The sequence below is a fragment of the Ruditapes philippinarum genome, unplaced genomic scaffold, assembly GCF_026571515.1.
Source record: "Ruditapes philippinarum isolate M1 unplaced genomic scaffold, ASM2657151v2 ctg791_1_1_1_1, whole genome shotgun sequence".
Taxonomy (NCBI): domain Eukaryota; kingdom Metazoa; phylum Mollusca; class Bivalvia; order Venerida; family Veneridae; genus Ruditapes; species Ruditapes philippinarum.
Window position 1 is genome coordinate 226,949 of NW_026861391.1, and position 27,912 is coordinate 254,860.

Consider the following 27,912-nt stretch of genomic DNA (forward strand, 5'->3'; position numbering starts at 1 on the left):
ATATGAGAGAGATTTTCTGCAAACAGGAAGTTGTGCATGCATTTAATAACATATTCCGCTACAGAGATGACATGCTCAACATAGATAATCCTTATTTTGATCAAATGGTTACTATAATATATCCAAGTGAACTTAAAAATGCAATTTTGTTGTGATTAGTGCTTCCAAGGGATCACCCTTGTACCAGATTTTGAAATTGAATAAAACAAAATCTAATCATTTAATATTTAAACATTTCTCTCATTAACAATACTATATTTATTAAAGTCTATGACAAAAGAGATAATTAAATTCCATCAACTATCCACATTTAGAACATCATAATTATGGGGTACACATTTCTCTGTTGCTACGGCATGCAGTCATTTAAAAAACGCAATTCATTTATTATTTTCAAAACCTTTTTAACTAGGCTTTCGTAATCATGAATAAAAAAAGTTTTTTGTTTTTTTAAATTTTTTCGTTTGAGTGAAATACAGAATATATTTTTAAGAAACATGATAAAATGCCACATATATTTTCACGAACCGGGACTTTTTATTTCATTTCAGTATCAAAGAAAAATGGTTACAAATCCCCTTGCTTGCTACGCAACTGTAATTATACAGCGCGCAGTAATATATTTATTATCTATAAATGCGTCTTGTTTTTACACGCGATGTTTGGAGCTACATTGTGACGTCACGTAAACAACTCTTTCAACGTCTGTACAGCGTTAATCACTGAATTAAAGATATTAATGTTCGGATTTATTTTCTAGTTAGACCATTTTTTATCATTCTAGATAGTTTAAAAAAAAATTCAACAAAATGTTGTTTTTTATTTATCAGATTTTTTTAACGAATTGGCGAAAGAAGTCCCTTAAAATAAACTTGAGTTTAAACTCCGACCACTTTCATATTTGTATTTCATATTTATTTTTTTTTACAAATATGAAATGTATTTGACAGATATAGCACCATATTTTATGGGTAAAATTAAATAAACCATAGTATTTCAGACTTTAGCTGTTAAGTTTAATTGTTATTTAAAACCTCGTTTATGACTAGGTAAAAGCAAGACTGATTTCTATTGAGATGTGGTTTATAAACTTCGTAGGATCATGGGTAAAAGTGTTTATTTTAATAGCTGTCTTCACTAAAATGATCAAACTTTGAAGAGGCTATGACCCAATTATTGTAAGGCATTCCACTTGCTTCGGATTCAACCAATTTACAGTTGGACGCTACACTTTCCTCTTTTGATTGCAGCTGACGGACCGGGTGGAAGTCTTTATGATGAATGATGCTTAAAACCGGTTGGACTGAATTATTTTGATTTTTGGTCTTTTATGGTCTTGATTCGTCATGCCCTTGCATATGATTTTCATGTTGGTCAGCCGTCGTTTTAAGGCATCAGGTACTTTTGTTATGGTCATAAGGCTGTATATTTTTGTATATATTTACATGATCATTTATTTCTTTTTGTTTATATAGTCTAATGTTGCCATGACAGTTGATAGAATTTCGCGTGACGAGGATTTACTTTATTTATATCGTTTCGTCATATAAGAACATACCGGGCCTAAGAGTGAGGTTTGGCGCGTCTAGAAACCCAACTCTCTCTGGATCCTAGGGTGACAACAGGGCTTTTTATTAATCTGTTCCACCCGATGTAGGCTGAACTACCTGATCTTCAATCGCATATGCCTCCTTGCATGATTATCCTGTTTTGAGGTTAAAACCATCGGTTTAAACCTGGTATTCTTGCCATCCTGACTTTTTGTGGTCTACCCTTTTCCTCGAGAGTTGTGGTTTGCCCCGTCCACAACATGGCCCTCCCTTATGCTGATTCTAAAGTCAGCATGCCTATGGCCAACAGCAAACTCTTGTATACCTTGCGAAACCAATGGCATGACAGTATCATCGTAATCGACAATCTTTCTTCAGTTGTTCTGTGCTCTAACACAGTTATCGAATCACCACAAGGTAAATACACAGACTCGACGCCAACAAAATACGCTTCAAGCTACCCCGCAAGCTGCCTTTTGGGTTCCTTGAAATTTGTTAACCGGGTTAGACTAGACAAGTCAGTCCCAACAATGAATCCTCTCCTGAAAATCTGTACAGGCGTTTAAACCTTATAACAGCCAAAAGATCCTTTCAAGTGGCAAAATACCTACGCTGTTCTCGGTAAAGAGCATAGCTACCATATTATATAACCCTGTCGACGCTATCTCGAACCTGAAAAGTCTTTGCTGCTACAGCTATAATATACGCACCAGTGAAATGAACTGATGTGCCTGGTTCGGAGGTTCCAACACCGATGACTGGATAAGAGCCTTTTTAATGCAACAATGTCTCATGCTGTTCTTTTTGCAAACAACATTATAAAATGTATCTGCCATTCGAGCAAATTCACGTTCAAATGGTCAATGATAGCTGACAAGACCCCTAAAACACTACTTTTTCAAAGCATGTAGGTAAAGGATAAACCTCCGTCCCTTTCACGTCAGTATCTTACATACTCACACTACTACTGCTTACCATTAAAACCAAGTTTATCACACTTTAATAGATGGCTGGTGAATTGCATAGTGCAAGCCCCACTTAAGCATATTCAAACAGACTGTATTTATTTAAAAATGCATTTTTTTGATTTCCTTCTTAATCTTTACATGCCAGTAGGCTGAATTGACGTCTAATTTAAAGAACCACAACTACCAGCAAAAGAATCAAGGCAATCAGCTCTCAAGGGCAATGTAAAAACATTCTTGACAATCACATTATTGTCGGCATCAACGCACATACGTCTCGATTGTGAATGAGTTCCAGTGATGTCGCTCACTCTGACGTTGATTCTAGATAACTCACTCTCAGAGCATTTTCTTCAGGTGAGCTTCTTCCTTCTCACTGAATGTTGCCAGCGTTCGCTTCATGCTTGGCACTCCCCGAGATTATGCCAGAAACGATGTCAAAAAATGTCCAAAAATAAATTTGTCCTTGGCAAACGGGTCATTAAGCTAAATTAGCATCTTAATATTTTGCCCATCTGTCGGATGATAGTTTAAAAAAGCATAAACCTTTTTCATGCCGTCAGGGACATGATTGCAAATTGGTTTGGAATCCGCCAGAGTTTTAAATGGGACAATTCTTTATGTAACGTCAAAATCTAACTACGATCCGTCACCAGCTTGATTTCTGGATCGAGTCTTGGCTTTTGTACTCGGCCCGCTGTTGTTTAACGACTAGTTTCCTTCATTTACAGCTACTTTATAGTAATCTCAAATTAATGCCCTTTTCTAACATATGAAACATACAAAAGTTCGGTAGGTTGGTATATCATGTTTACATTCTGCTGCTTTTATTTACCTCTTTTTGCAGTTTCTTGTTTATTTTCTGTTGCATTCTCTTGGTCAGATTATCGACTAAGGCAATATCAGAGGCTGCCACTGTACTCTCTCTCTATTGTAACGCTCCCTTAGCAAAAAAGTAAATGAATAAACTACCCGTTACTTAATACAGAATGTGAACGGTAGTGGAAGATTCGACCGGTGCGCAGGAGAGTAGTTATTGTAATAAATTGATTTGTCTTGAACTGCCGCTCATCGTCAGTGCCACCTTTCCTCACTTTTGGCCTTGCCAAACATAGCCTGGTAAACCTCTTGATACAAAATACACTATTTATTGCCTCCTTCATGGTCAGGGTATGAGACATGCAACATTATTCCCTATCAATTCATCTCTGACCAAAAGCTAGTAACTACTTGATGGTTACTGTATTGATCAATTCCTCGCAATCAGTCAAGGCCGCATAGACATATGCAGCTGTTCCAGTGAGACTCTTGTACAGTGAGGAAATTCAATTCATTCTTTGTCAATTCGCAAGCTTCTGCGTAACCAAACGCGGCGCAATTTCCCTTTTCGTCATATGAAAAGTTTCTAAACAGTGTTTAATATTTCTTGCCCACCTTCGCCTGGCATCTAGACCCTCATCTTTATGCCAATGACCTAGTCTAGTATCAATTGTATCATCATCAGAGCTGCCATAACCAGAGTCTCTGGATACATCAGTATAATTCAGCATGCTCTTTTCAGGTGTACGAGCATGACACGTTCGAGGGATCACATTTTTTTCAGATTTTTGTATTATGGACATGGTGTGCTGCAATTGGTTGATACCTACTATAAACAGAGTTGTACATGTCGCAATCAAGGAAGTACCAACACTTTGTTGTACTTTTCTGTAGTGGTTAGCCAGAGATGAACATAATCAAACCGAGCCTGCAACAGTTTCAATTTTGTCTTGTTGAGCTTCTTGATTGATTCTGGTTTATCTCTATTTCTTGTAGTACCTACACTTCTTCTTGATAACGTTATATAGTCTGTTGAGATGGGTATCAAGAACGCAGAAAAGCTATGCTGTATCTTACTGGGAGCGTTAAGGTAGTACCTACAGTAACGCTTCCATTTGTCAGTGCGAAATACTAGTAGTCCTCAGAGGCTGCGGTTTTACCACTGGCTTCAGTGGCTTTAATATAGTATTTAAAGGCATTACTAAGTTGGATGAAGTGCTGATTTTGGCATACTTGGGAGTTATTTAAACCCTACACAGGCGTATCAGATAATTTACCACCAGGTATCAGCAATAAATTGTCCCTGAAGTCAATATTGTAAAATGCATCTCTTCTTACTGAACCCTTTGAAAACCTTACTAATTTCTCTGGTTTAATTATTCCGCTACTCTTACGGATGAATCCCAGGAATTTCCACCAGATCATCAGCTGATGCAAAATCAATTCTCACCTGTTTAGGCCAACAATTTTCAAAAATGTCAATTTCACAGAAAAAACATCTTATGAAATCTCTACTTAAATCGGGATATACTATTCTCCAGTCCGGCCGCCTCGCTCTCGGGTCTTGTCCGGGATTTACTGGCCCTGTCAGTGCTTCTGATAATTATAAGTAGAAATGAGTCGATTTTTCTAGATCAAAAAGAGTGTTGATATAAGATATATTATTTATTTTTTGTTCATACATTCAGGAACATAGCACATGACACAATAATAAAATATAACATATGAATCTATATATATAAAATGACATCATAAAACAGCATGAAATAGCACTTTTATTATACAATAAAAAATAATAAGACGTACTATGCACCTATGGCTAAAAGCTTATTTCCAATGTATAAAAAATACATAATTACAACCCTTTCCCCGCTAAAAAACAAAAGAAAATTTCGTATATAATGCATTTTGTTTCCTAGTAATTGTTTACTATATTAGGTGTTTTTTGTTGTTTTTATTTTTTTAATAAAAGATATAAATGTAAAAGAATATTAATTAAAACTTACATGATATTAAAATGTATTCTATAATAACAGTACATGTACATAACCACCCTACCCTTTTCAATACTCATGATTTTTTGTTTTTTTAAGTAAATACAGAATTACAAATGTGTATGATTTTGATGGGGTTTTTTGTTGTTGTTTTTGTTGTTGTTGTATTGCATTGTTTTGTTTGCTAATAATCTATTTTGTTATATGAATAATAAATTACCATTAGCACGTTACGTGTCGATTTATTTTACATTTTGGAAATGATAAAATACATGAACAGTGTTATATTATATGTAAGATTTGTTATTATTTCTACTTTACTTTTTGTGCATAATGTTGATGTATATATGTTTTGTGTTGTTATGCATTTGTCAATGAAATTGTAGTAGTTATAAATGTTTGACGATATTTCATGCCGATTTTGCCAAAAAATGCAATATGTTTTTAATTATAACATGTTTATTTATAATTATAATTGTTAATGTTTTATGGTCATAAATGTAATATCGTGATTACTAATGGCAACGGATATATTACAATCATTTATAATATATAAATTGGCAGCTACGTTTGAACGCAGTCCTGTTTTATTTAATTACAAGAATTTTAAGCTTAATTTTGATTATGAAAGTTGTCTTGATATTCTGTCTCGTAAATATAGATATCATTTTTGTAGATTAAGATTGTCTGTACATCCTTTAAGAATACAGACTGGGAGATACAATAAGAATAATACACCTCGTGCTCAGCGATATTGTTTATGTTGCAGTACATTTGACATAGAAGATGAATATCATTTTATATGTATGCCTTTGTTATAATAGTCTTCGAATGCAGTATCTTAAAAATGATATTATGTTAGACCATCTGTGTTTAAATTTATTGATCTACTTTCAACGCAAGATAAAACTGTTTTAATTAAGTTATCAAAATATATCAAACATTCTTTATCGTTGAGAAACACAATCATTAATTCTTAACATAATTGAAATGTTATTATCTTCTTGCATAAAGTTTGTCCTCTTAAGTCATTGTTTATTTATTTAGAAAAGTTGTTTATAATTTGTATGTTTTCGCAGGCCATGTGACTATGTTTATTCAAAGCTTTTGTAAACAAGACGATGTACATATGTACATATACGTATATAAATAAAATTTTGTTCTGTTATAAAATCTATTTGTCTAACGCATGACCAACAACAAACTTGTTTATTGTCCCTTGATGTATAATCGCTATTAAGGAAGTACCTATCGTTAAACATCTTAAACGATACCTGTTCACACTTAAGTGACAATATGACACTGATTATAATACCATGTTGATCATAATTGTTTTATGTCTGTTTTAATATGTTTTTTTTTCTACATCTTTTATGAATAATGTTTTCTTCTTCTTTTTTGTGTTTTACGTGCTATTTCAATACTGAGTTATGATGTTTACAAGAAATGTAAAAAAGAATATTTATGTCTCTGCGTTGACTACTATATATTATAATTGTACATTATATATTATTTTAAAATTCAATTGTTATTTTGACCGACAATTGTAATTCTAAAATTAACTGGAAAAAGTCAGGAAATTATTATTAATCTTTTAATTATTATATTGATTTTTCATAACCAATCATTTTACTATATTATCTTTTTTAGAATTATCAATCAATTAAATAATTCATAAAATCTAATTTACAACTTAGAACAATTCCTCGATCAGATTCCCTTTAACTAAACGAGAATAACAAATTAAATACAATGTTTCAAAGTTGATTTGTCATATTAATACCCTTTTATTCAATTATTGTAAATAGAATATTTTTCTGACACATGCTATTCATGTTTTTTTAATTGTATGTTTAATAATAATAAATAAATTTGACAGATGATCTGCGTTAATTAAATAGTGTAATCAAACTAAGTGAAATAGTATATCGGATCCCACTGAAGTTAAATAAAAGCAAACAAACATAACAATCCGAAGACCCTTCCATTTTAAGGTTATAATTTGTTCAAAAATGAGTTTTATCAACATTTTAGTAAAGACGGGGGTATAACAACGCCATGAAAATCTCACATTTACCCGATACTGTAAACTTGTATACGCTTCCAGTCCAGCGCATGCGCAGTATTTGTCCGTTTCCTGTGTATTTCAAATGCATATAATAACAGAATAAAGAAGGTACATCTTCTTTATGCAAACTTAAACGATAAATGGCATCTAATACCCATTGAAAATACTTTGGGTTGAAATCAGTTGATTTCAAAGCTGCATCTTGATGAGTGAACGATTGTTACAGTACAGGTGCTCGCAGCTCACAGAATTCAGGTGAAAGCTAGGTACGTTGTTACAGTCTTCTGACACTATAAAATTATACCGATAAAACGAAGGAATTTTCCGAGTTGATATATCTTTATAGAAAACGCATATATACTTCTTAGGTTTGCTACAAACGACCAAAGTTTACGATTATTTAATTTTCGAAATCGAAAGTAGAACCAAGTAAACTTGTGCTTTTCTTAATGTTTATCAATATTAGGAATAGACACATGAAAGCTACTGCTTTCCTTTAAAAGATAAGCTTCTTATTAAATTATTAAGTGCGTTCATGTTACGTCTAATTCGTTTCACTAAATAAAATAGGACGGTCAAGTGTAATACGTAGTGGGTGGGGAAGGGTGTTTTGCAGATGGTCTATCCGATTTTGAATTTTTTGTGAAATCAAAATTATAAAACTTCTCATCAAGATTTCAAAGTGCATTGAAACTGACAACGCAATCATCTACTAACAATGTTATTTTAAATGAAATGGCATTTGTGATCGTGGAAAGCCTTGTAACATATTCCATTTCAAAGCGATGATGATGGAGAATGTATTGGACGAAACTTCACAGCATATGATTCTTTTAAGATAGGACACCCCTAATAGACAATATAAAGAACTGTAAAATTTAGACAAGATAGGACAGTTCTATGCCCAAAGGACCCATGTATGTTAAATTTAGACAAAGTTTTCCGTATAGTTATGAGTAATGGACATTTATCTGAACTTAAACTTTGCCATTAGAAGGGCTTTTTTCAGAAATGAAGAAACTTGAGAAATCTATTCCTATTGGTCATTGTTAAGAAACAAACATAAGCATTCAGGTAACAAATCACACGAGCAAAAATATTGTTTCTGCACAAAATGGTTTTATTGTGCATAAAAATGTGACCCTAACCCACCCACTTTAAAAACTTATTTGACCATTTTCCTTTTTAAAAAGCCTTATTCAAAATATCCCTAAAATTTACCACAATGAGGGGCTGTTTTCAAAGTTTGCCTATTTTCGTTTCTTAATTAAGGGATTTGTTAGAAAGTTAAAAGAAAAAAATAGAAAGAAAAAAATGCTCTTTTGGGGGTTTGAACCCACGGCCCTCAGTTTCATTGCAGTTGACAATAATTAATTTTAGCTCATTTGAATACTCTTCAAAGCGGAGTTAATGCATTAGGGGTATACTACTTTAATTTATTATTTAACATATTTGAGATTGTGCTAACAAACTTTCCATTAGAGTTGAGGCAAACCGCCATATCATTTATGGAGACAGATAACCTGCAGGAATTTACGTAACGTTATTTTGGTTGGTTGTTTTGAACTCTAAGTACTGGTATAGGTCATATCTCGCCTTTCTAGCTTTACTGAATGGGGAAGACCACATGTGCCCCTTGGTGCATTACTTCAGGCACAAACGATCACAACCACTAAGTTAGCTGGATAGACTCCACACATGAATTCCTGGCGGGATTCAAACATACAAGCAGTTGCCCTAGTAATTGTCATTTTATCTTTACTATCACAGCTAGGAAAATGACTAGTCATTTAATAATACTGAGTACGGATATTTGTCTGTAAGTTATTTGGAATATTTTGTGATATTCGTTTCAGGTTTCCACATCATTACCAAAGGTCATTATGGACAATCAAGCTGACATGGAAATAGATCGAGATGACTATTCTAAAAGAAAAGCTAAGAATAACGTAAAGAGTAAACGTCCAGCGAAATTCTCACCTCTAATGGAAAGAAAAGCGGCGAAAACATACATACGTCCTAAAGATGCGTGTATATTTGATGGTCGCTTGCTTAAACTTGCAGACGAAGACATCGAAGAATTAGAGAGAAATAACACAATCGAGGTCGGCGAAGGTTCATTTGGAAAAGTATTTAAAAGTAAGAACTTTGTTTTCGTCATAATGCATAATTTCATTTAATACTCAGCTTATGGACTCAACTACAACCAAAGTATTTCTGGGTTCTTCTTTTATTCATAATTGTATATCATATGTGTCACTGTTCACTTCAAATACATATCAGTATAATTATCATAATAGTACACAGCAGTATTCAGCATTACAGTGACCTGCAAGTACATAATACAAGCAAATGACAAATAACACAATTCAGTCTTAAAACCTGAAACCATCATGTACCTTGTTATATATTACAACAACAATGTTATAAATACATAATCAGGAAAATAGTAATATACATACAATGTATATCGGAATAAGTGGTCCATTAATCATTCATCACTTAATATGTACTAGTATATATAATCAACATTATTAGAGCCAAAAAAACCCTCTTTGTAGAGGCCGTATATAGGCTGCTTCACCAAGCAAACTTGCCTCTTTTTTCCCCAATTTGGTCCTCTAAATTCCCCATTCTTTTGAAATTTCCCATAGAATTTAGAACAAAATTAAATGATGGTGTTGATTTAAGGTCTTTTACTGCCTTATAAGTATTTCCCAGTGCTTTTGCTTTTCTATTTTGAAGAACTTGTTAAAAGTTTGTGTTTAATTTGAGACCCCTTTTCCCAAAGTGTGAAAATGACGTATATTTTCCCCAAGAAAAAGGCTACCGCCCCTTCCCCAAAAATGGTGTTTTGGCCCTGTGTCATTATCCACATATCTCAATATTTTATACAAAAAGGTATTTACCATTTAACACAATACACAAATACATTGTTTATAAACTTACCAAGTTATGAACCTGCTTACATACCCGTGAACCGCACAAATATTCCCTTCAACTGTTAAACTGCAATCAAAATAAGAATCATGTGCACAGGTTTCTCAAATGTGACGTTGTTATGTTATTATTAATAATTGTTTGAGTAAATACTGCCATTTTGAAGTGCATGTATAATCGCTTTATGTAAATAACTAAAATGAGTCAAAGACGCTTAAAGAAAGTATTTACTTAATTGCTAACAACTCCACATGAAGAATAAAGTATAATGCAAATATGAATACATAAAACTAATAAAATGCTTACCAAAGTAACCTGCAAATAATTAAAACCTTTCCATATAAAAACCAAAATGTCTTCATTAAAAGCATTGTAAGCCGCGCTCTACTTGAGTGAGTAATTTTAACAAGCACCAATCAGAACAGAGATAAACCCAAGGTTGAAGATTATAAATAGGATTTAGACCACTAAATAAGATCCTGTCACTTTTGTTCAATGTCCCGTGTTTCAAAGAAAATAAAATTAAAAAAGATTTATTATGTAATTATTAAGTAAAGGTATGCAACTCACCGCTTATTTTACAGCAACAATTATTCACATAATTTCAAAGATGCTTGTATATTTACTGACTACAAATCGTTTAAGTTAATTTAAGTTATCGCAAATTATGTCTTCTCTACAGGTTCAAAGCTGTCCGAGGGTTTTGGAATCGACGTTGTTGTTAAAAAGATACCATGGAAGAAGGGTTTTAACCATACATCAATCCGAAGGGTACATGTAGTTAACAGGGTTTTTTTTATAAATGGCAAAATTATATTAAGTGGAAAACAATATGCCCGTACCATTTAAGCAATCAAACCTATAACACCAACCATGAATTTATATCATAAAAATGAATATTTTGGCAAAATTTCTCCTTCACTTGCTTGATAATTCTGCAAATAACAAAATTCTTAAGATAATAAATTGATGCAGATTTCGTAATCTAGTTGAATAAAATGATTTTCCAACTCCTTACACTCATTTAACTGACCAATGTGTAGAGATGCGTGGTGTTGTCTCATTCCTTTTGTGAGGTTTGCATTTTTATTTACGTTGCTGATGTTATTCTATATCTTAAGTTTATTTCAAATGGCAATGACAGGTGGGATTGGACGACCGTGCAGGTTTGTTTGCAATATAAGTATCGCCTTATGCCTTGTGTTATACACTCGTTTATATTTGACCATACAATTGGTAAAAAATATTATTGGTCACCTGCCCAGTATTAGATGACTCCAGTTCTATGCACTTAAAACAATATCTTAATAATATGATAATTGTTTAAGCAAATATAACTCTGAACAAAACACAGACATTATAAACTTTTTATATCTTCTATTACAGGAAATGATAACATCTAAGGTTGTACATCCATTCATATTGCCTTTATTATCTGTTGTTGATAAACCGGTAGGAAAAAAGGATAGGTAATCATCTACTTTCGTTTTTTTATTCTTGTTTTTAGTTCACTGTTTCAGTTTAATTGTTTCAAAGGTAGTTTGCCAATTTCAAAGATCTGTTTCTCTAGTCGATATTACATGCAAGACAGACTTACTTTCAAAATACAAAATGGCCCAAATATAGCCAAAGCAAATGATCATTTTGATGAGGGACTTGTTACGTGGTAATAAGCCTACCGACCGCCTTGCTTTCCTAAACGCAATTTAAAGAACAACACCCGTCTTTTCTAACTCTTAACAAGAATGTCTTGGTGAGGTAGTTTTCAAGTTCAGATTTTATGTCATAAAGGGTTCATTTGGATTAAATAGAAACCAATAAAGAATCCGTAAAGAACACACAAACCGACAATTTTGCAGGCTCTGTTTGATTGAGCCTGTTCATGGACGGTAAAAGAAAGTGCAAGTTACCGTCCACGCCCTCTGGCACAGACATAAGCGGTAGTCAACATTTAACATGAAATGGTTCCATTTGGAATTTGGGAGCATCCACAGATGCGTTCATACGGCAGTTATTAATGGAACCTTCAATGTGACACATTGGTGTCATTCCATGAAAAGCGGAGCATGGTAAAAGAATATGTGTGCTCTTAACGAGAAAACAATAGGGGGACTAAATAAAATTTTGAAAAGCCTTCAATGCGAACAGAGGTTATAAATCCTGCATATCACAGATAAGCTGTCAAAAGACAAATTAAAAGAAGACGGACGGCCACATATCCTAAAGGGTGATTAAGGATTAAGCAGTATTCAAGTGAGAAATACTTGAACCACCCAACTAGAAAATAGCCGAATAAAATGAACTAAATATACCACAAGCACAACAAAAATGTCGTTCTGAAACCTTCCTTAGCATATAAGTTATATGAAAAGGAAAACGTTTCCGTGCAAAAGATGAATTATATCATTACACACTGTAACGTATATTTAATTTTTAATAAGAGTATGATCTTTTTACCTAATATTTTCTAGAAAATCAAAAGAAGAAGTGTGGTTTGTCTCGCCATATTTCAGCAACGGTGATCTTAGGACAGCAATTCAAACGAAAGGAAAAGATTTAAATGCAATGACAAGAGTGAGAATCCTCCTACAAATTGCATTGGCTTTGAAGTACATTCACACTGGTGTACCAGACGTGAGGTATATTATCTAGATTCCAACTTTTGCCTGTCTGAAAAGGTGGGTGCGATGAGTTTCACAAGTCAGTCCGTCCTTTTTATATGTGCAAAAAGGAATATGTTCAAAAACCTCATCAGTATTTTAAGGTTACTGTCTGTAAACTAACAGTTTCACTGTTCACCATTATTCGTTGTCCTATGAAATTACTTAAACCTTTTAAAATGTCACCCATTAACCAATATGACGGACTTTTATTGATAAGTAAGAACTCGACGCGGAAGTTAGAATGTGTTCATTGAATACGGTAACCCTGCAACCATATTATAATGATGACTGCAACAAAGTATTTGAGATAATTCGAATTCAACATTTCATTTGTTCACTTTGAGTACTGATTGATTAAATATTTCCCTTTATTTCAATCATGCAAGGAGAAAATACAGTGAGACAGAGGCAAACTCATTTTTCAATTTGAATTTTTCTTTCAATATTTAATAAATGTCTGCGATATGAAAACACTAAACAGTCACAGGAACAAAACTTTTCTCCATATAAAGAATAAAATTGTGGTTTCTTAACTTGACACACGTGGGTTAGGTTAGAGCATTTAAATTTAAAACGTTAAGGTTCCTGTTAAATAGACTCATTTCAATGTTACATTGTCCACAATTATAACTGCCATTGTGATTCCAGATTTTTTTCAATATACATGACTTGTTTTAAAACTACTTGATGACTCCGTCGTAGCGACGGCTTAATTTCGTTCAACATAAAAAGATATTATTACGCTTCAAGCCGAAAATATATAGTATGTATACAGAAATTCATGCTTTGACTTTTAAAAAGTCATTATAGCATGATTTCAATTTAATATTTGTGTCATTCATTTGCCTAAGTATCCTTTTAAAGTAATTTCCATGGACAACGCAGAAGAGCGTGAAAGGCCACCAGATTTAATCATTATACATTTTTAATTCGTAGAAGGTAGGATGAACATGCAAACCCAAGCCCATTAAAGTATCAGAAATGACAGTTTTCCTTTCTTCTAAATTCTGATACCGTTTCAGTATAAGGTCTGATCTAGACTTACACTAGATAACTTTTAAGACTGTATTTCAGCTGTGTCGGTTTGAACGGGCTCGATATTTATATGTATATAATGTTACAGGGATGTTATTTTACACAAAGATATATCATCTCAAAACATTGTTTTGGACAATGAATATAATGCTCGCCTCATTGACTTTGGATTGGCAAGGGAAAAAAGTGACGTTTCAGGGACAAGAAGCGAAAGATTGGCATATTCCCACCCTAATGTTGGAAAAGGGGAAAAATCGACAGAGTTCGTGGATTATTACAGCTTTGCTGTCAGTAAGTAAAAATAATTTCAATAAACATGATAAAGGAAGCTGAAATGTCTTATGAAATGCCTCCTTTTATGTGTTAGTAATCAAACTTTCATTTGAATACACTTCAACAAATTTGAGGAAAAAGCAAGTAACTACGGATGAATAGGGGGTATTTCAAAGTTATGTCATTTCTTTAGGAACATGTAAAATTTATGTGAGGTGAAATGTATATCTTTGTTTATACCACATTTCATATCAATTTAACGATGTTTATTTATATTAGAAGGCTTGTATTGATGAATATTTGGATGTTATGAAGTAAAAACGTATCTTTGTATTCTTCCCCTCGATTTATTTATGTAGTTATTAGGGAGATGTTGACTAGCCTCGGACCATCGGGAATCAATAACTTATACTTGAAGCATATGTCAGAAGAACAAGTCTCTAAAAACGTAGATGTAAGATATCATTTATATTTATAAAAAAAAACCTGTAAATGAGTACTTGTATCTCTTACTGTAAAGTAATGTTATTTAAAATAAATGAGGTTAATACACAATTTTTTAACAATGATAACAATAGCTATGATAACAATTTTAAATACCCTTATCATTTAATTCTCGATCAGATAGGGCTATTTTAGATAGTTTTATCAAAATCTGTGTTGTCATTGTTATGCCACAGTTGATTAATAGCGAGACTAAGCAGTTCCGCGTATAATGACGGTCAAATTCATCTTTTGGCAAATTCTTTATTTCTTTCATTATTCTTTGTAATACCTTACAGCAAAGAATATGGGGAAATGATTCACTTATTGATCATGGTCCACTTATTAATAAACTGAACGCCATCGCATGTAAATGCCTGGATGTTGAAAAAGCAAACAAATGGAATGTAAGAGAATTCGATAAACAAGTTGTTGGCCCTTTAAAGGTAAGGCTACTACAATGTAAAAGCAATAATATGACCGATTTTTTTAACTTAATTCTGTTACATTCAATTAATTAAGTTTATGTTTATTTAGCCAATGAATGATATTTTAATGTAAAACTGCGAATAAAATTAACAAGGTTGTTTCTTAAATTTGATAATTCTAGCTAGCCGTAGAATAAAACACAGTTTAGTTTCTTTGTAGCCGTTTTATGGGACCGATGTTCTTTCCCAATGCCCTTGTGTTATCGAAATCAAACAGATTAACTGCACAAAAAATTTATCCAAAACATGCATATTTACATCTTAAGCAGCAAATTTTCTTTCTGGGTTTCTTTAATAAATTTAAACTGTTCAAAATCACAAAGATATTTGTTCAAACATTTGAAAAATATAAGTACATATTAGGGTGACCAACAAAAGTATTTGTTTTCAATTATGCTTGAACTAATTATTATTAACCTCTGACATTTTTTTTGTTTTAACAGACATTTTGGAAGGACTTTAATGGAGCGAACATTTTACAGGTTCCGGAAAATTATCCAAATTGTCATCTATGCCTCATAAATCCAGCAGGTAAGTTTTAAACTTTGATATTAAAACGATTTATTTAATTCAGATTCGTTATTCAAGGTATTACTTAAACCGGCCTTCAACTTTTTTTAAAGGTTAAATCTTCTAATTTTAGAAGCGAACATCACTGACGCCTTATAAATAGCTCTCGAAAAGCCGTTTGAAAACAGCAATGATGGAACGTAGTTTTAGCGCATGCCATTGATGTTAATAAAACAACACTTCATAGATTGTGATGAGATAAAGTAGTTTATATTTGCTAGATGTTATAATATTTGTTTTATTCTTGGTTTAGGAGCACTGACTGTTCTTGGGTTTTAGTACTTGTTGGTATTGTTCTCCCTTTGGTTTATTACCTATATTTCTGTTGTTTTCATCCGCCCGCTAACAAGTGAACAAAGAAAGTGAGAAGCTGAGGGAAGGTTTTCTTTTCCACTCTCCTCCCCTCCATCCACTTTAGAGTCTCTTTTGACACCTCCATACTATTCATTGCCTACCATATATGCTGTGTTATATTGTACGAGTTTATGTGTTTTTGTATACATGTAAACTGTTACAACTGAAATAGTTCAAAGTAAAATGTAATTACTTTCAAGTCAATATCATTTACAATTTTATCAGATGCCTTGCAAATGTATTTTTGTTACTTTTGTTTTACACTAATCATAAATATGTTTTCCTTGTTGATACATGAAGTCAGAACTTGAACTTTGCTTTGTCCAACTTTATGTCACATCTTTTATATTTTGTTTAAAGTTCACTGTTTTTGGTTAAACCTGATTAAAACGTCTGTCATCGGTTACATGTCAGACATGTTCAATCTTACATTTGTATTTGTTACATATGTGACATAAATTAACTACACCACTAGGGAAGAGCAAAAATAAAATAAGTATCTTTACATGATATTAACATACTTAGGTATAATATTGCGCGTCATGATAACAAAAATGTATATTTTGAAATACATGTAGTTTTGTGTGAAGACGAGGGCATTAGGCATCAGAATCATTTTTTTTAAAATACAACTGACATGGGATCTAGATAGGATCAGAGTCATAGCATTGACAGTCCTCATATAAAGTCTGGTGTTTATTTCCTGTCTCACTAGTACAAACCATCATGTGTATATTCAAAGGCAAAAATATTAATTTTTCAGCGTTCACCAATACATTAAAAGTGTATCCTTACAAACTGAATTTGTGTTGTTGTTGTTTCATATTTAATTCTACATTAAATATATATTGTTTCATATTTAATTCTACATTAAATATATATTGTATGCAGTACCTTTAAACTTGATTGTTAGGCTCCGCCTCCTTTGTGTATTGACCAATTGACTACATATTGTTAAAGAGTCTTAGAAATAAACTCATAGTATCAACATCTCGTATTCTCTGCATCCACACCAAATTCAACAAACATAAAACATGGTGTCAGAATAAAAGGATTTAATTATTTATAATAATAACAATTAAAATAACAGAAATTAAACGTATTTTGGATTTATAACCATTGTAAAAAGATGGATTCAGCATCAAGAATGGACTGGGAAGCTAGAGACTTGCCAACTGCATTTAAGAATTTTAAAGAACATTGTGACTTTATGTTTGGAGGGCTAGAAAAGAAAACAGAGGAGGCAAAGTGCAATTACTTAATGCTATGGGTTGGTGAGAAGGGTCGCCAAATATTTTCAACCTGGACAGTTACAGCTGAACAAAGAAAACTGCTTCAGACATATTATCAAGGTTTCGAGACATATTGTGCGCCCAAAGTGAATCACATTTACTCAAGGTATAAATTTAAATCATGTATACAATCTGAAGGACAGACCTTTGAGGAGTTCGTCACAGATTTAAAATTACTAATAAAGGACTGTGGCTATGCAGACGAGATACAAAGCGAGATGATACGTGATCACATTGTATTTGGTGTACGTTCCCACCAGATAACAGAGAAACTCACCAATGAAGGATCAAACTTGACACTTGAAAAATGTATTGACTTGTCTCGCACTTATGCATTAAGTCAGACACAGCTAAGGGATATAAGCGGCCAAGCCCAATCCATCAATGCAGTCAGGAAATCCTCAGCAGCAACAGCAGCAGCACCATTTAAGCAGTTTCGGACGCAAAGCGAGAAGACAGATGGCAGCAAACACAACACTAGAACAAATCAACGAGTACCTACTGGAAATACAAATAACTGTAATAACTGTTGGACTTACCATTTTAAACGTGATGCATGCCCAGCCAAGGTTCAAATGTACTGTACAACGTTTAATCATTTCGCAAAAGTGTGTAGGAAAAGAAAACATGATTTAGGAAGCCAAAATGTTAATGAGGTAACTCATTTTAACACAAATTATCTTGATTGTTCCCTACCCCCTCATAATAATGACATGTATGTCTATACAGTTGAGCATGACAGCACAACAAATCAAGCATTTGCTAAGGTCAAAGTCTGCTCAACAGAACTTAATATGAAAATTGATACAGGAGCTCAGGTCTCCCAGTGTCAATATTCAGATCATTAGGCAAATAAGGTCTCAAATTCGATGATTGTAACAATCTCCCTTGTACATATAAAGGTCAAATTTCTACAGAAGAGTTTTACATAGTAGATACACATTCAAGCCCCATTCTAGGTCTTCAAACATGCCTGAAGTTAAACTTAATTAAGTTAGTACTGTCTTATACGTGCACAGTGCCTATTACAAAGAAGCAAGGGCTCAATACATACTCAGATGTTTTCAACAGAATAGGAAAACTGCCAGGGGAATTTGAAATACAGTTGCGTGACAATGTCACACCAGTAGTTCACCCTCCACGCAGAGTTCCTATTGCCATTCGTGACAAACTTAAAATAGAGCTTGACAGAATGGAAAAACTTAGGTATTATTTAAGAAAGTCACAGAACCTACAGACTGGGTAATAGCTCTAGTTGTAGTAGAAACACCTAATGGCTCTTTACGGTTATGCTTAGATCCGAAAGATCTAAAACAATGCCATCAAAAGACCCCATTACCCTAATAGGACAATTGACGACATATTGCCCGACTTGTCAAATGCTAATGTGTTTTCAAAATTAGATGCATGTAGAGGTTATTGGTCTATCCAACTAACAAAAAAGTCATCTTACTTGACAACTTTTAACAGTTGTTTTGCAAGATACAGAATCCTAAGACTCCAATATGGCTTAAAGAATGCAAATGATGCATTTTGTGCAAAAATGGAACGGTGTCTGGAAAATTTGCCAGTAGTAAGAACAATTGTTGATGACATTGTTGTTTACGGCAAAGATAGGACAGAACATGACCATAATCTGGACAGACTCTTGAGAAGATGCCGATTAATAGGCATCAAGGTCAATCCCGAAAAAACGGAAAGAGGGAAAACAGAGTTACCTTTCTTTGGCCACTTAATTACTGATCAAGATTTAAAAGTTGATCCTGCAAAGGTCAAGGCCATAGCAGAGATGCCATCTCCTACTTCTAAACAGGAATTGCAAAAAGTTCTAGGCATGGTGACATACTTACAGAGATTTGCACCCAAACTCTCTGAAATTACAGCACCCATGAGACAGCTTCTTTCTAAAGATGTAGATTTTAGCTGGGATGCACCCCAGGAAAATGCCCTACAGCAGGTTAAAAGCATTATTACACAAAGCCCTGGTCCAATACTCTCTTACTTTGACCCAAATAAGGAAGTTACCCTTCAAGTCGACTCGTCCGAGTATGGTTTATCTGCAGTACTCATGCAGGAGGGTAAACCAGTTTTGGTTTTGCATCAAAGTCATTACCCCTTAGTGAGGTCAATTATGCGCAAATCACAAAGGAATTCTTACGCTATCCTTTCCGGATGCAAAATTTTTTCACCAATACATTAACGGTTAAACTTTATTACATGTCAAAGTGATCATAAACCTCTCCAAGCTATATGGAAGAAAGGCTTGAACTTAGCACCTCCACGACTGCAGCGCATATTACTGCATTTGCAGCCGTATGATATTTATGTAGTTTTCATCCCCGGGAAAGATATACCCCTAGCAGATACTTTGTCTTTGGAAATTCTTACCAGACACATGCCTAGAAATTGTCGAATCGGCTAATCTAGAAACACATGTACACACAATTATGTCGAACTTGCCAGTGAGTGACCAAAAATTAAATTAACAACCACATCTGACCCACAAATGAAAATTCTTTCATCAGTTATTCATGAAGGATGGCCTAATAATAGATCAGATTGCCCCCAAAATATCCTGGAATTTTAGAATTTCAGAGATGAATTATCAGTTATAGATGGTGTCATCTTAAAGAATACTAAAATTCTAGTTCCAGTAGAGCTCAGATCACTCATGCTTGCTATTATTCATGATGCGCACTTAGGTGTAGAAAAATGCTTAAATAGAGCTCGAAACGTGCTCTTTTGGCCAAATATGGCCACAGACATAAAGAAAAAAGTCCTGGAATGCCCAATATGTATAGAGCATAGGTGTTCAAGCCCGAAGGAACCCTTGAGACCAAATAAATACCTGATAGGCCGTGGCAAATTTGTGCTACTCTTTCATTGGAAGAATTCAGATTATGTGTTATTAGTTGATGCTTACAACAAGTACTTTGAAGTTAGTCAAATTTCAAGTACAAAATCTAGTACAGTCATCAACAAATTAAAAAGCTTCTTTAGCAGACATGAAATACCTGAAGTATTATACTCAGATAACGGCCCGTGTTACAGTGCAGAAAGTTTCTTACAGTTCACAAAACTGTATGATTTTTTTTCATGTTACATCATCCCCAGGTCATTCATCAGGCAATGGTTTGGCAGAAATCACTGTCAAAACTGTCAAAAATATGTTTACAAAATCAAAACAAGCAGGAAAAGATCCTTATCTTGCGATGCTATCGCAATGCCCCATCACCCTGTGAAAAATCTCCAGCATAGCTGCTTATGAGCAGACAGTTAAGGTCAACATTGCCATTAATGTCAGAGCAACTTGATCCCAAAGTTCCTGACACACAGGTTATCAGAGACAGCATGTTAAATGCTAAACAAAGGTCAAAAATTATAATGACAGGACAACTAAAACCCTCAAACCTCTAGAAATTGGGGAAGGTGTTAGAATTAGGCTAAGAAAAAGTTGGTTACCTGCAGTAGTTATACATAAAGTTCATGACAGATCTTATGATGTAAGAACAAAAGATGGTGCAATATATAGACGAAACAGATACCATCTACTAAAATCAAATGAACAACCATTTTCTGAAACTGAGAACAGTTCAAATTTTACATTACACCAACCACCTTTAGAAATTAAATCCTATAACACAAAAGTTCATAACCCTGGTACAAATGACCCTGCCAATAAAATATTGACAACAGGTCAAGACGCTAATTCTCAAAACTCCCCTGTTGTCTCAATCACCCCTGTCTGAGAATGCAGACAATGAATATAAAACAAGATCAGGTCGTTTTGTTAAAAAGCCTCATAAACTAACCTTGTAGAAAATAATTATTGATACATGCTATTTTAATAATGTTATGTTGCCTCTTTAAATAATATATGTGTTTATGTATAGTTTTGCATACAACTATCTCTACAGTACAAAGAAACACGTGTAGACTACAAATATTATCATTCTTAAGGTCGGTGTGAATTTATAGTGACTATTAGTGTAATGATACACCATGGAACTAGCGTGAAATCAGCTATCAATTAAATCGACATTCTACCTCACAGATAAGCCATATATAATTTGCTGACATTTTTACAACATCTGTTGAGGAATAGGACTGAGAACATTATCATGGCAATAAAACATTAAGATAAATCAGATACAAGTGATATCAACCTTATTTGCCTTGAGATTCTTTAGAAATTTCTTGTTGTTTTTTTTTTTAAAAAGAAGGGAGATGTTTCATATTTAATTCTACATTAAATATATATTGTTTCATATTTAATTCTACATTAAATATATATTGTATGCAGTACCTTTGGCTCCGCCTACTTTGTGTACTGACCAATTGACTACATATTGTTAAAGAGTCTTAGAAATAAACTCATAGTATCAACATCTCGTATTCTCTGTATCCACACCAAATTAACACACATAAAACAGTTGTTGTTTTTTCCAATCTATCTTCCCTAGAGAAAAAGTGGTGCTTATCAACAACAATATTGTTTCTGCGTGTATCAATTTTAAATTGTTTAATATATGTCTCTGATTGTAAACTAATCCTCGAACAAAAATAGGAAGACTGTAGTTTATATAGTAAAACTTTCATTGTGTTGGTACAAATAAAGTTTCTTGTTTACCGCTTGGGGGCTGTAATACTTATCTTGAAAAAGCACAAACAAATTTACGGATTTTCGTAATTCCACTTTGACATTTTGTGTTTCATTTGTCTTCAGCGAAAGCAAATGAATTGTTCAAAGGATCCACTGGTAATTAAATGTCAAATAATTTCATCGTGTGTGTTGCGTCAAAGCATTCTTTTTAATCATAAGTAAAGTGATTATATAACTCATTAAACATGTTTGTTAAATGCTTTATTAAGTTTAAACCCCTAATTTCTTTGTTTTCTGTTCCATGCATTTCTCAGGCATTCGTTATTCTCTTTACCATTCCGCCCTTGACGTGTGATTTGTTTATCACCTGACACAAATAATGATTTGCACTTAGCATGAACATGTCCTTTGTCCGATAACGAGATGAATGGTCTATAAAGGTAAAAGGTTATGGTTTACATGGATGCTTCTTACAAAACATCAATATTACTTCATATCTTTTGAACAAAATGTAATCCCTTTCAAAGAAAACGAGGATTTTGTGTGGCAGTCTTTAAAAAGTTGCCCGTACTTCGCTTCAGTGTTGTTATATTTTTCTGGTCCTTCGGGATAATTGATTCTGGCTTTTTTAAATGTTGAATATTGAGTACCGCACAAGCTGGTGCTACGGGGCGTGTGAGATGTTGCACTTATTCATAAGCCATCATGTACAGACTCAATCAAACAGATTTTGCAATTTTCAAGTTATTTTGTTGCGATTAATTCTGCCGAGGATCACCCTTCCTCGAGATTTTAAATCATTAAATTATATTAAGATTAGATAACCGTCTTTTATATTTCTATGCTGGGTTTTACGTCGCAATAACACAAAATAGGACATATGGCAACTTTCCAGCTTTACTTGTTAAGGAATATTTCATGTGCCCCTCTCTACATTATTTCAGACACAAACGGACACCTGAGTAAAACAACCGACATTCCAATAGCTAGCTTGATAGTTTTCTCACATGAAGACTTTGACGCCACTTTTGTGGCTAGAACTCTCGGAGCTGAGAGGCAAGTGGTTTGAAGTCAACGACATTAATTACTCTGCAACGGACGTCCCATACTTTATATGATAACACATACAGTCATACACATATGCCGACGTATAGCCTGCCTGTACATTTTATTTCCACATTTTATATAAGATAAAACTGCGTTAAATCAACAATAATAAAGTTCATATTTTATTTTCATACTCAAATTTTTTGCATGCAACAATTTACGTTTTTGGCGTTTATGACGTTCTTGAGGGATTTCCTTTTACTCTATTTATATGAATATCTAGCTTAAAAATTGTTTTAAAAAATGATTTATTAAGCAGAAAAAACAGACGTTTCATTCATATTTCAGCAAGAGAATCTTCAATGACACAGTCACATCTACCCAACTGTACAATGAAAATACAAGCATGCATAGCCTGTGAAAAGAACAGTTTTTTGAACCCAATAGCATGCTACTGTGGCAAAGAATTAACTCCCGTTATAGGTAACATTGTTTTTATCTATTCTTTTTCAGATAACTATAATACAATCCAAGTCAAACGAAAAAAAACATGGGTCACGATGGCTAAAGATCGCAAAGGTATAACGCTCTTTTTTTGCGCACCAACATCCAACGATTGGTCCATTATTTTACTTAATGGGCATTTTTTTATAAAACTGATGTATACGTTCACAAGGCAATGATGTGGTGCATAGAAAATATCCGAGCTCTGGGCATTGTAGTTACACACAAGAAGTCTTAAGTGTGTTCCTAAATATGTGTATATACAGTAAGTGACCTCCTGGGGCTTGGTCAATTGACCTTGAGGTCAATATATATATATTTTCGAAGAAACATCGTAAGGGTCATTCCTGTGAAATTAAATTGAATTCCACATAATTGATAAGAAGATGATTCTGTTTAAAAAAAACCTGTGGAAAACGACAAGCTTATTAATGAGTACTTTGTGCTCATGCCGGCTAAAACAGCAACCGTCTCTCTCAGTATATTAAATGACATTTTCAAAATCAATGTTCTTCAATTTTCCCCACTCAATGGCATGATGCCTTGATATTTACTGCAATGTGTTATAATTTCAATGCTACTCATATAAACATGATGGTGTATGTCTGTCTAATTTCAGGACATCGATGGGGGGCATTGTTAGTAGCTGGAATCGATAGAAAAACCAATGTTGCTCCACTTGAAAATGACATCAAAGAAATAGAAAAACTTATATCATCGAAGGCACCACGAATCATTGGAATAAGGTTTTAACAATAATAATCATAATTGTCATTAGGATTAATGTCTGTGTGCCAGAGCTAGAAATTAAAATAGCTAGACCTTAATTACAAAAAATCACACTTTGTCCGCTTTCAAAAGTGGTGATTCACTGTCAAACTGGAAAATGTGTGTTTGTGCATTGATTGAATCTTTAACTAACTTTAAACCACTGAGACCTCTTCGTTGTAGTTACGAACCCCGCCAGGGGAGATGGGTGGTTCTATGCATGTACTCGCTCGTACGGAGATGCACCTAAGGTCTCCCTCCACTAGAAAAGCTGTATAGTTCCTATTTGACTTTAACAGTGTCAGTTTATATTAAGAAAAAAAACAAATACAAATGAATACCTAACTGAAGCTATAACTTCAAAATTCCTTTTGTAAACATTTGCCACTGAAGAAAAAAAATCACAATTTGTCTTTTTTTCCTTGTGTTTTTTGTTGGAGTAGTCTAGTATTTTAGGAGCGTTTGTGTCTAAGGTGATAGAAAAAATACATGGATTTGTCTTTCACTCAGCATACATTGAATTTTCTTGGATTTATTAAAAATAAAAACCTTAATAGCCCCAAACTGCAAAACTTAAAATTAGGTTTGGCTTTTGAGTCAGCCTTTAAGTAGGCGTAAGTGGTAAATGATATCAACCGTCCAAGCCCTTAACACAGACTTAAGAAGCATTCAACATTTATACATGAAAAAATGGTGAATTTGTCTTTAAGTTTCATTAATAGCTGACGAATATATTTTCAGCGAGGATAATATCAGTACAGTAACACCTAATAAGCAAGAGGACAATGAAAAGTTGTGGCCAAAGGTCAAAGAACACATCGTGAGTTTTAGCGAACGCTCGGACATCGATACCTTGCTCATCTATTTCTCTTGCCACGGTGAGAAAGAAAACCATCGTTTCGTACTTGGCAGTGACAGTGATTCAGATAGCTTTACTGTAGACGAATTCAAAATAGAATTGGAGCGTTTGAAAAACATTAAAATGCTGTACATATTCTTAGACAGATGCTTTCCACCAACATTAGCTTTTACTAACGATCAGAGAAAATATATTCAAATTAATGCTTGTGGATCAAACGAGGAGGCTGACTTTACAAAGAATGGCAGTGTATTTACGAAACACTTCATCGATGGATTGAAAGCGAGGTCGGAGGGAATGAAATGTAACATACATTGTACGGCTTGTATGGACTTTTGGAGACAGAATACAGACTTTATCACAGTTTCAAGTCTGTTCGAGTATATCAAAAAACACATGAAACGTACTAAGGGAACGCCAACGATCTCTCTTAATGATCATACAAACATTGCCTTTCACACTGATGAAGAAGTAAAAATTGATTTTACGGAGTGTGAAACAAAAACAGAACACGTTATACCACTCTCCTACATAAAGGATATAGAGGAGTTAGAACAAATGCTTTTACAAGAATTCAACCGTAAGAAAAATTAACTTTTAATTTTATTTCAATAGCTGTCTATTATTATGTTTTACAGTTATAACAATGATGTTTTATTGTGCCATTAGAATTTTAAATGAATTAGAAAATAAAAATTGTAATAAGGACATGTGCAAAAAATAACCAAAGCAAAGAAATACTAAATGTAGTTTGTTTAATTGTGTTAGTGAAAACTTTCTAATACACTCAAATGTAAGTTAAGTCAAAGGGATATTGATTAAAAAATACGTCCCACTTAAACTTTGTCTACAACATTATGAACCATTCTTTCAATAAATGACACAAATAGATCAAGTTTTATTTTCCCTTCTGCTATTACAGGAGATGAAACCACTAAAACTAAAGTCTTTATTAAACGACGTACGTACAGAAAAGAAAACGAACTTGAGGATTGTGAAACTCTTGAAAAAGTTATGAGGGCTTGGGTCCTTAGACAACCTTTGGAAGTAGTATTTAAGTCAGCGACAGATATAGAAGAAATGGAGATGAATTAATGTCCAGGGTCCGATACTTAAAACATTCTCAAAGCTCAAACTCAAATCTCAGGTACTTGATTTGTCAGACAACGGTACGGAATTAACACTGATCAATCCGGAGATATGGAGTAAACGGAGATAAATGAATAACCAGGAGTAGGAAACTGTGGCTATTTGACTATCTAGATTAACAAAATATGAAAAGACTCACTACGTAAGTGATCGTTTGCTGAATTAACTAAGTGCGTCATCTGATAATTAAAATAGTGCGGTATCTGTTATTCTGCGAAACTACTTCTACCGTCACAAAATATTGTTTCAAATGACATGTAAGCATAATTTGCATTCAACAGAAAAGTACTTGTAAAGAATGGGGTAATATATAGTCGTTAGGTCAGTACATTTATATCAATGTCCGTCTTATCCAGCGGTGCTCAAGTGAACAAAACAAACATTTAGACAGGAAATCGCAGTAAAAATATTTCAATCAAATTATTTAACGGATTATAAACTTTTGAACAGAATAAACTACTTGTCAAACACCAATATAAAGGAAACGCCGTCCAAAAACATCAATGTGATTAACCTATATGAACAAAGCAAAATATGTGTACCAATCAGAATGAAATTCCTTGAAATATAGAACGGTGTTTTATTTTTAAAAGATGTTTTTTTATATAAAGAAAGTATGAAAGTATATCATTTGTTTCTTTTTCTACATGAGTGTGTTCCTTTTACTTTAAGTATTGGGTAATTAATAAATGATGCTGCAGATAGAGTTTCGGATTTCTATGTATTTTGTATTGAAATACATAGTTTAACGTACAAGTTCGTTAGCATTTATCGCCTGATTAACCGCTATGCCTTCTTAGCATGAGCACCGCAAATGCGTGGCAATATGCGCCTGGATGTAAACTTATTTAAGTAATCAAAAATAAATTAAATAATCTTTCATTAGGGAACACAAGAAGCTTGTCTGAAAAACGTTTTTATCCTCATTATCCTTATGATACTTAATGACCATCGGAGGTTGCGAGGAGGAATTTTTTACCCTAGGGGGATAATATTCATCAAGCTTTTATTGAGGTCTACTAGGCAACGCTATATGTCAAATATAGCAGGTCTGGACATAGTAGTTAACCTCAAAAAGATAAGATATGTTTATCTGTACATAAGTCTACATGAAGCAAGTGACTCGCGAGGAATTGCCATGATTTATATAACTTTAGTAGAAAACTTCAAATTGATGCAACATCCCAAATATCTGAGGTTTGTAGTTTCACACACTAAGACATAAATGTGTTTTCCTATATAAGTCAATATAAATCAAGTAACCCATGGCGGGTCAACGGCAATTTTGACCCCAGGGGCATGATGAATATCAATTTTGTAGATGCCCGCATTGTAATGTTACATGCTAAATGACTAAGCTCTGGGCAGTGTAGTTTCTCACAATAAGACTAAGTTATTTTTTTCTTTATTAGTCTACATGAATAAAGTGATCCTCGGAAAAGTCTAAATATTGACCCAATGTGAATGATTAATAATTAGACGAAAATT

At 33.5% G+C, this 27,912-nt stretch overlaps 1 protein-coding gene across 1 annotated transcript; it reads left to right on the forward strand.

Moving 5' to 3' along the window:
* Positions 1–7,423: 7,423 nt before the first annotated feature.
* LOC132715468 (uncharacterized) lies at positions 7,424–27,049 on the forward strand. The gene is made up of 13 exons (XM_060698471.1): positions 7,424–7,662; positions 9,253–9,535; positions 11,019–11,107; positions 11,723–11,805; positions 12,808–12,975; positions 14,123–14,325; positions 14,667–14,761; positions 15,090–15,236; positions 15,722–15,809; positions 23,493–23,627; positions 24,268–24,394; positions 25,158–25,855; positions 26,198–27,049. The coding sequence occupies exons 2-13, from the start codon at positions 9,280–9,282 to the stop codon at positions 26,368–26,370; spliced, it is 2,262 nt and encodes a 753-aa protein (XP_060554454.1). The 5' UTR covers positions 7,424–7,662; positions 9,253–9,279; the 3' UTR covers positions 26,371–27,049.
* The last annotated feature ends 863 nt before the right edge of the window (positions 27,050–27,912 follow it).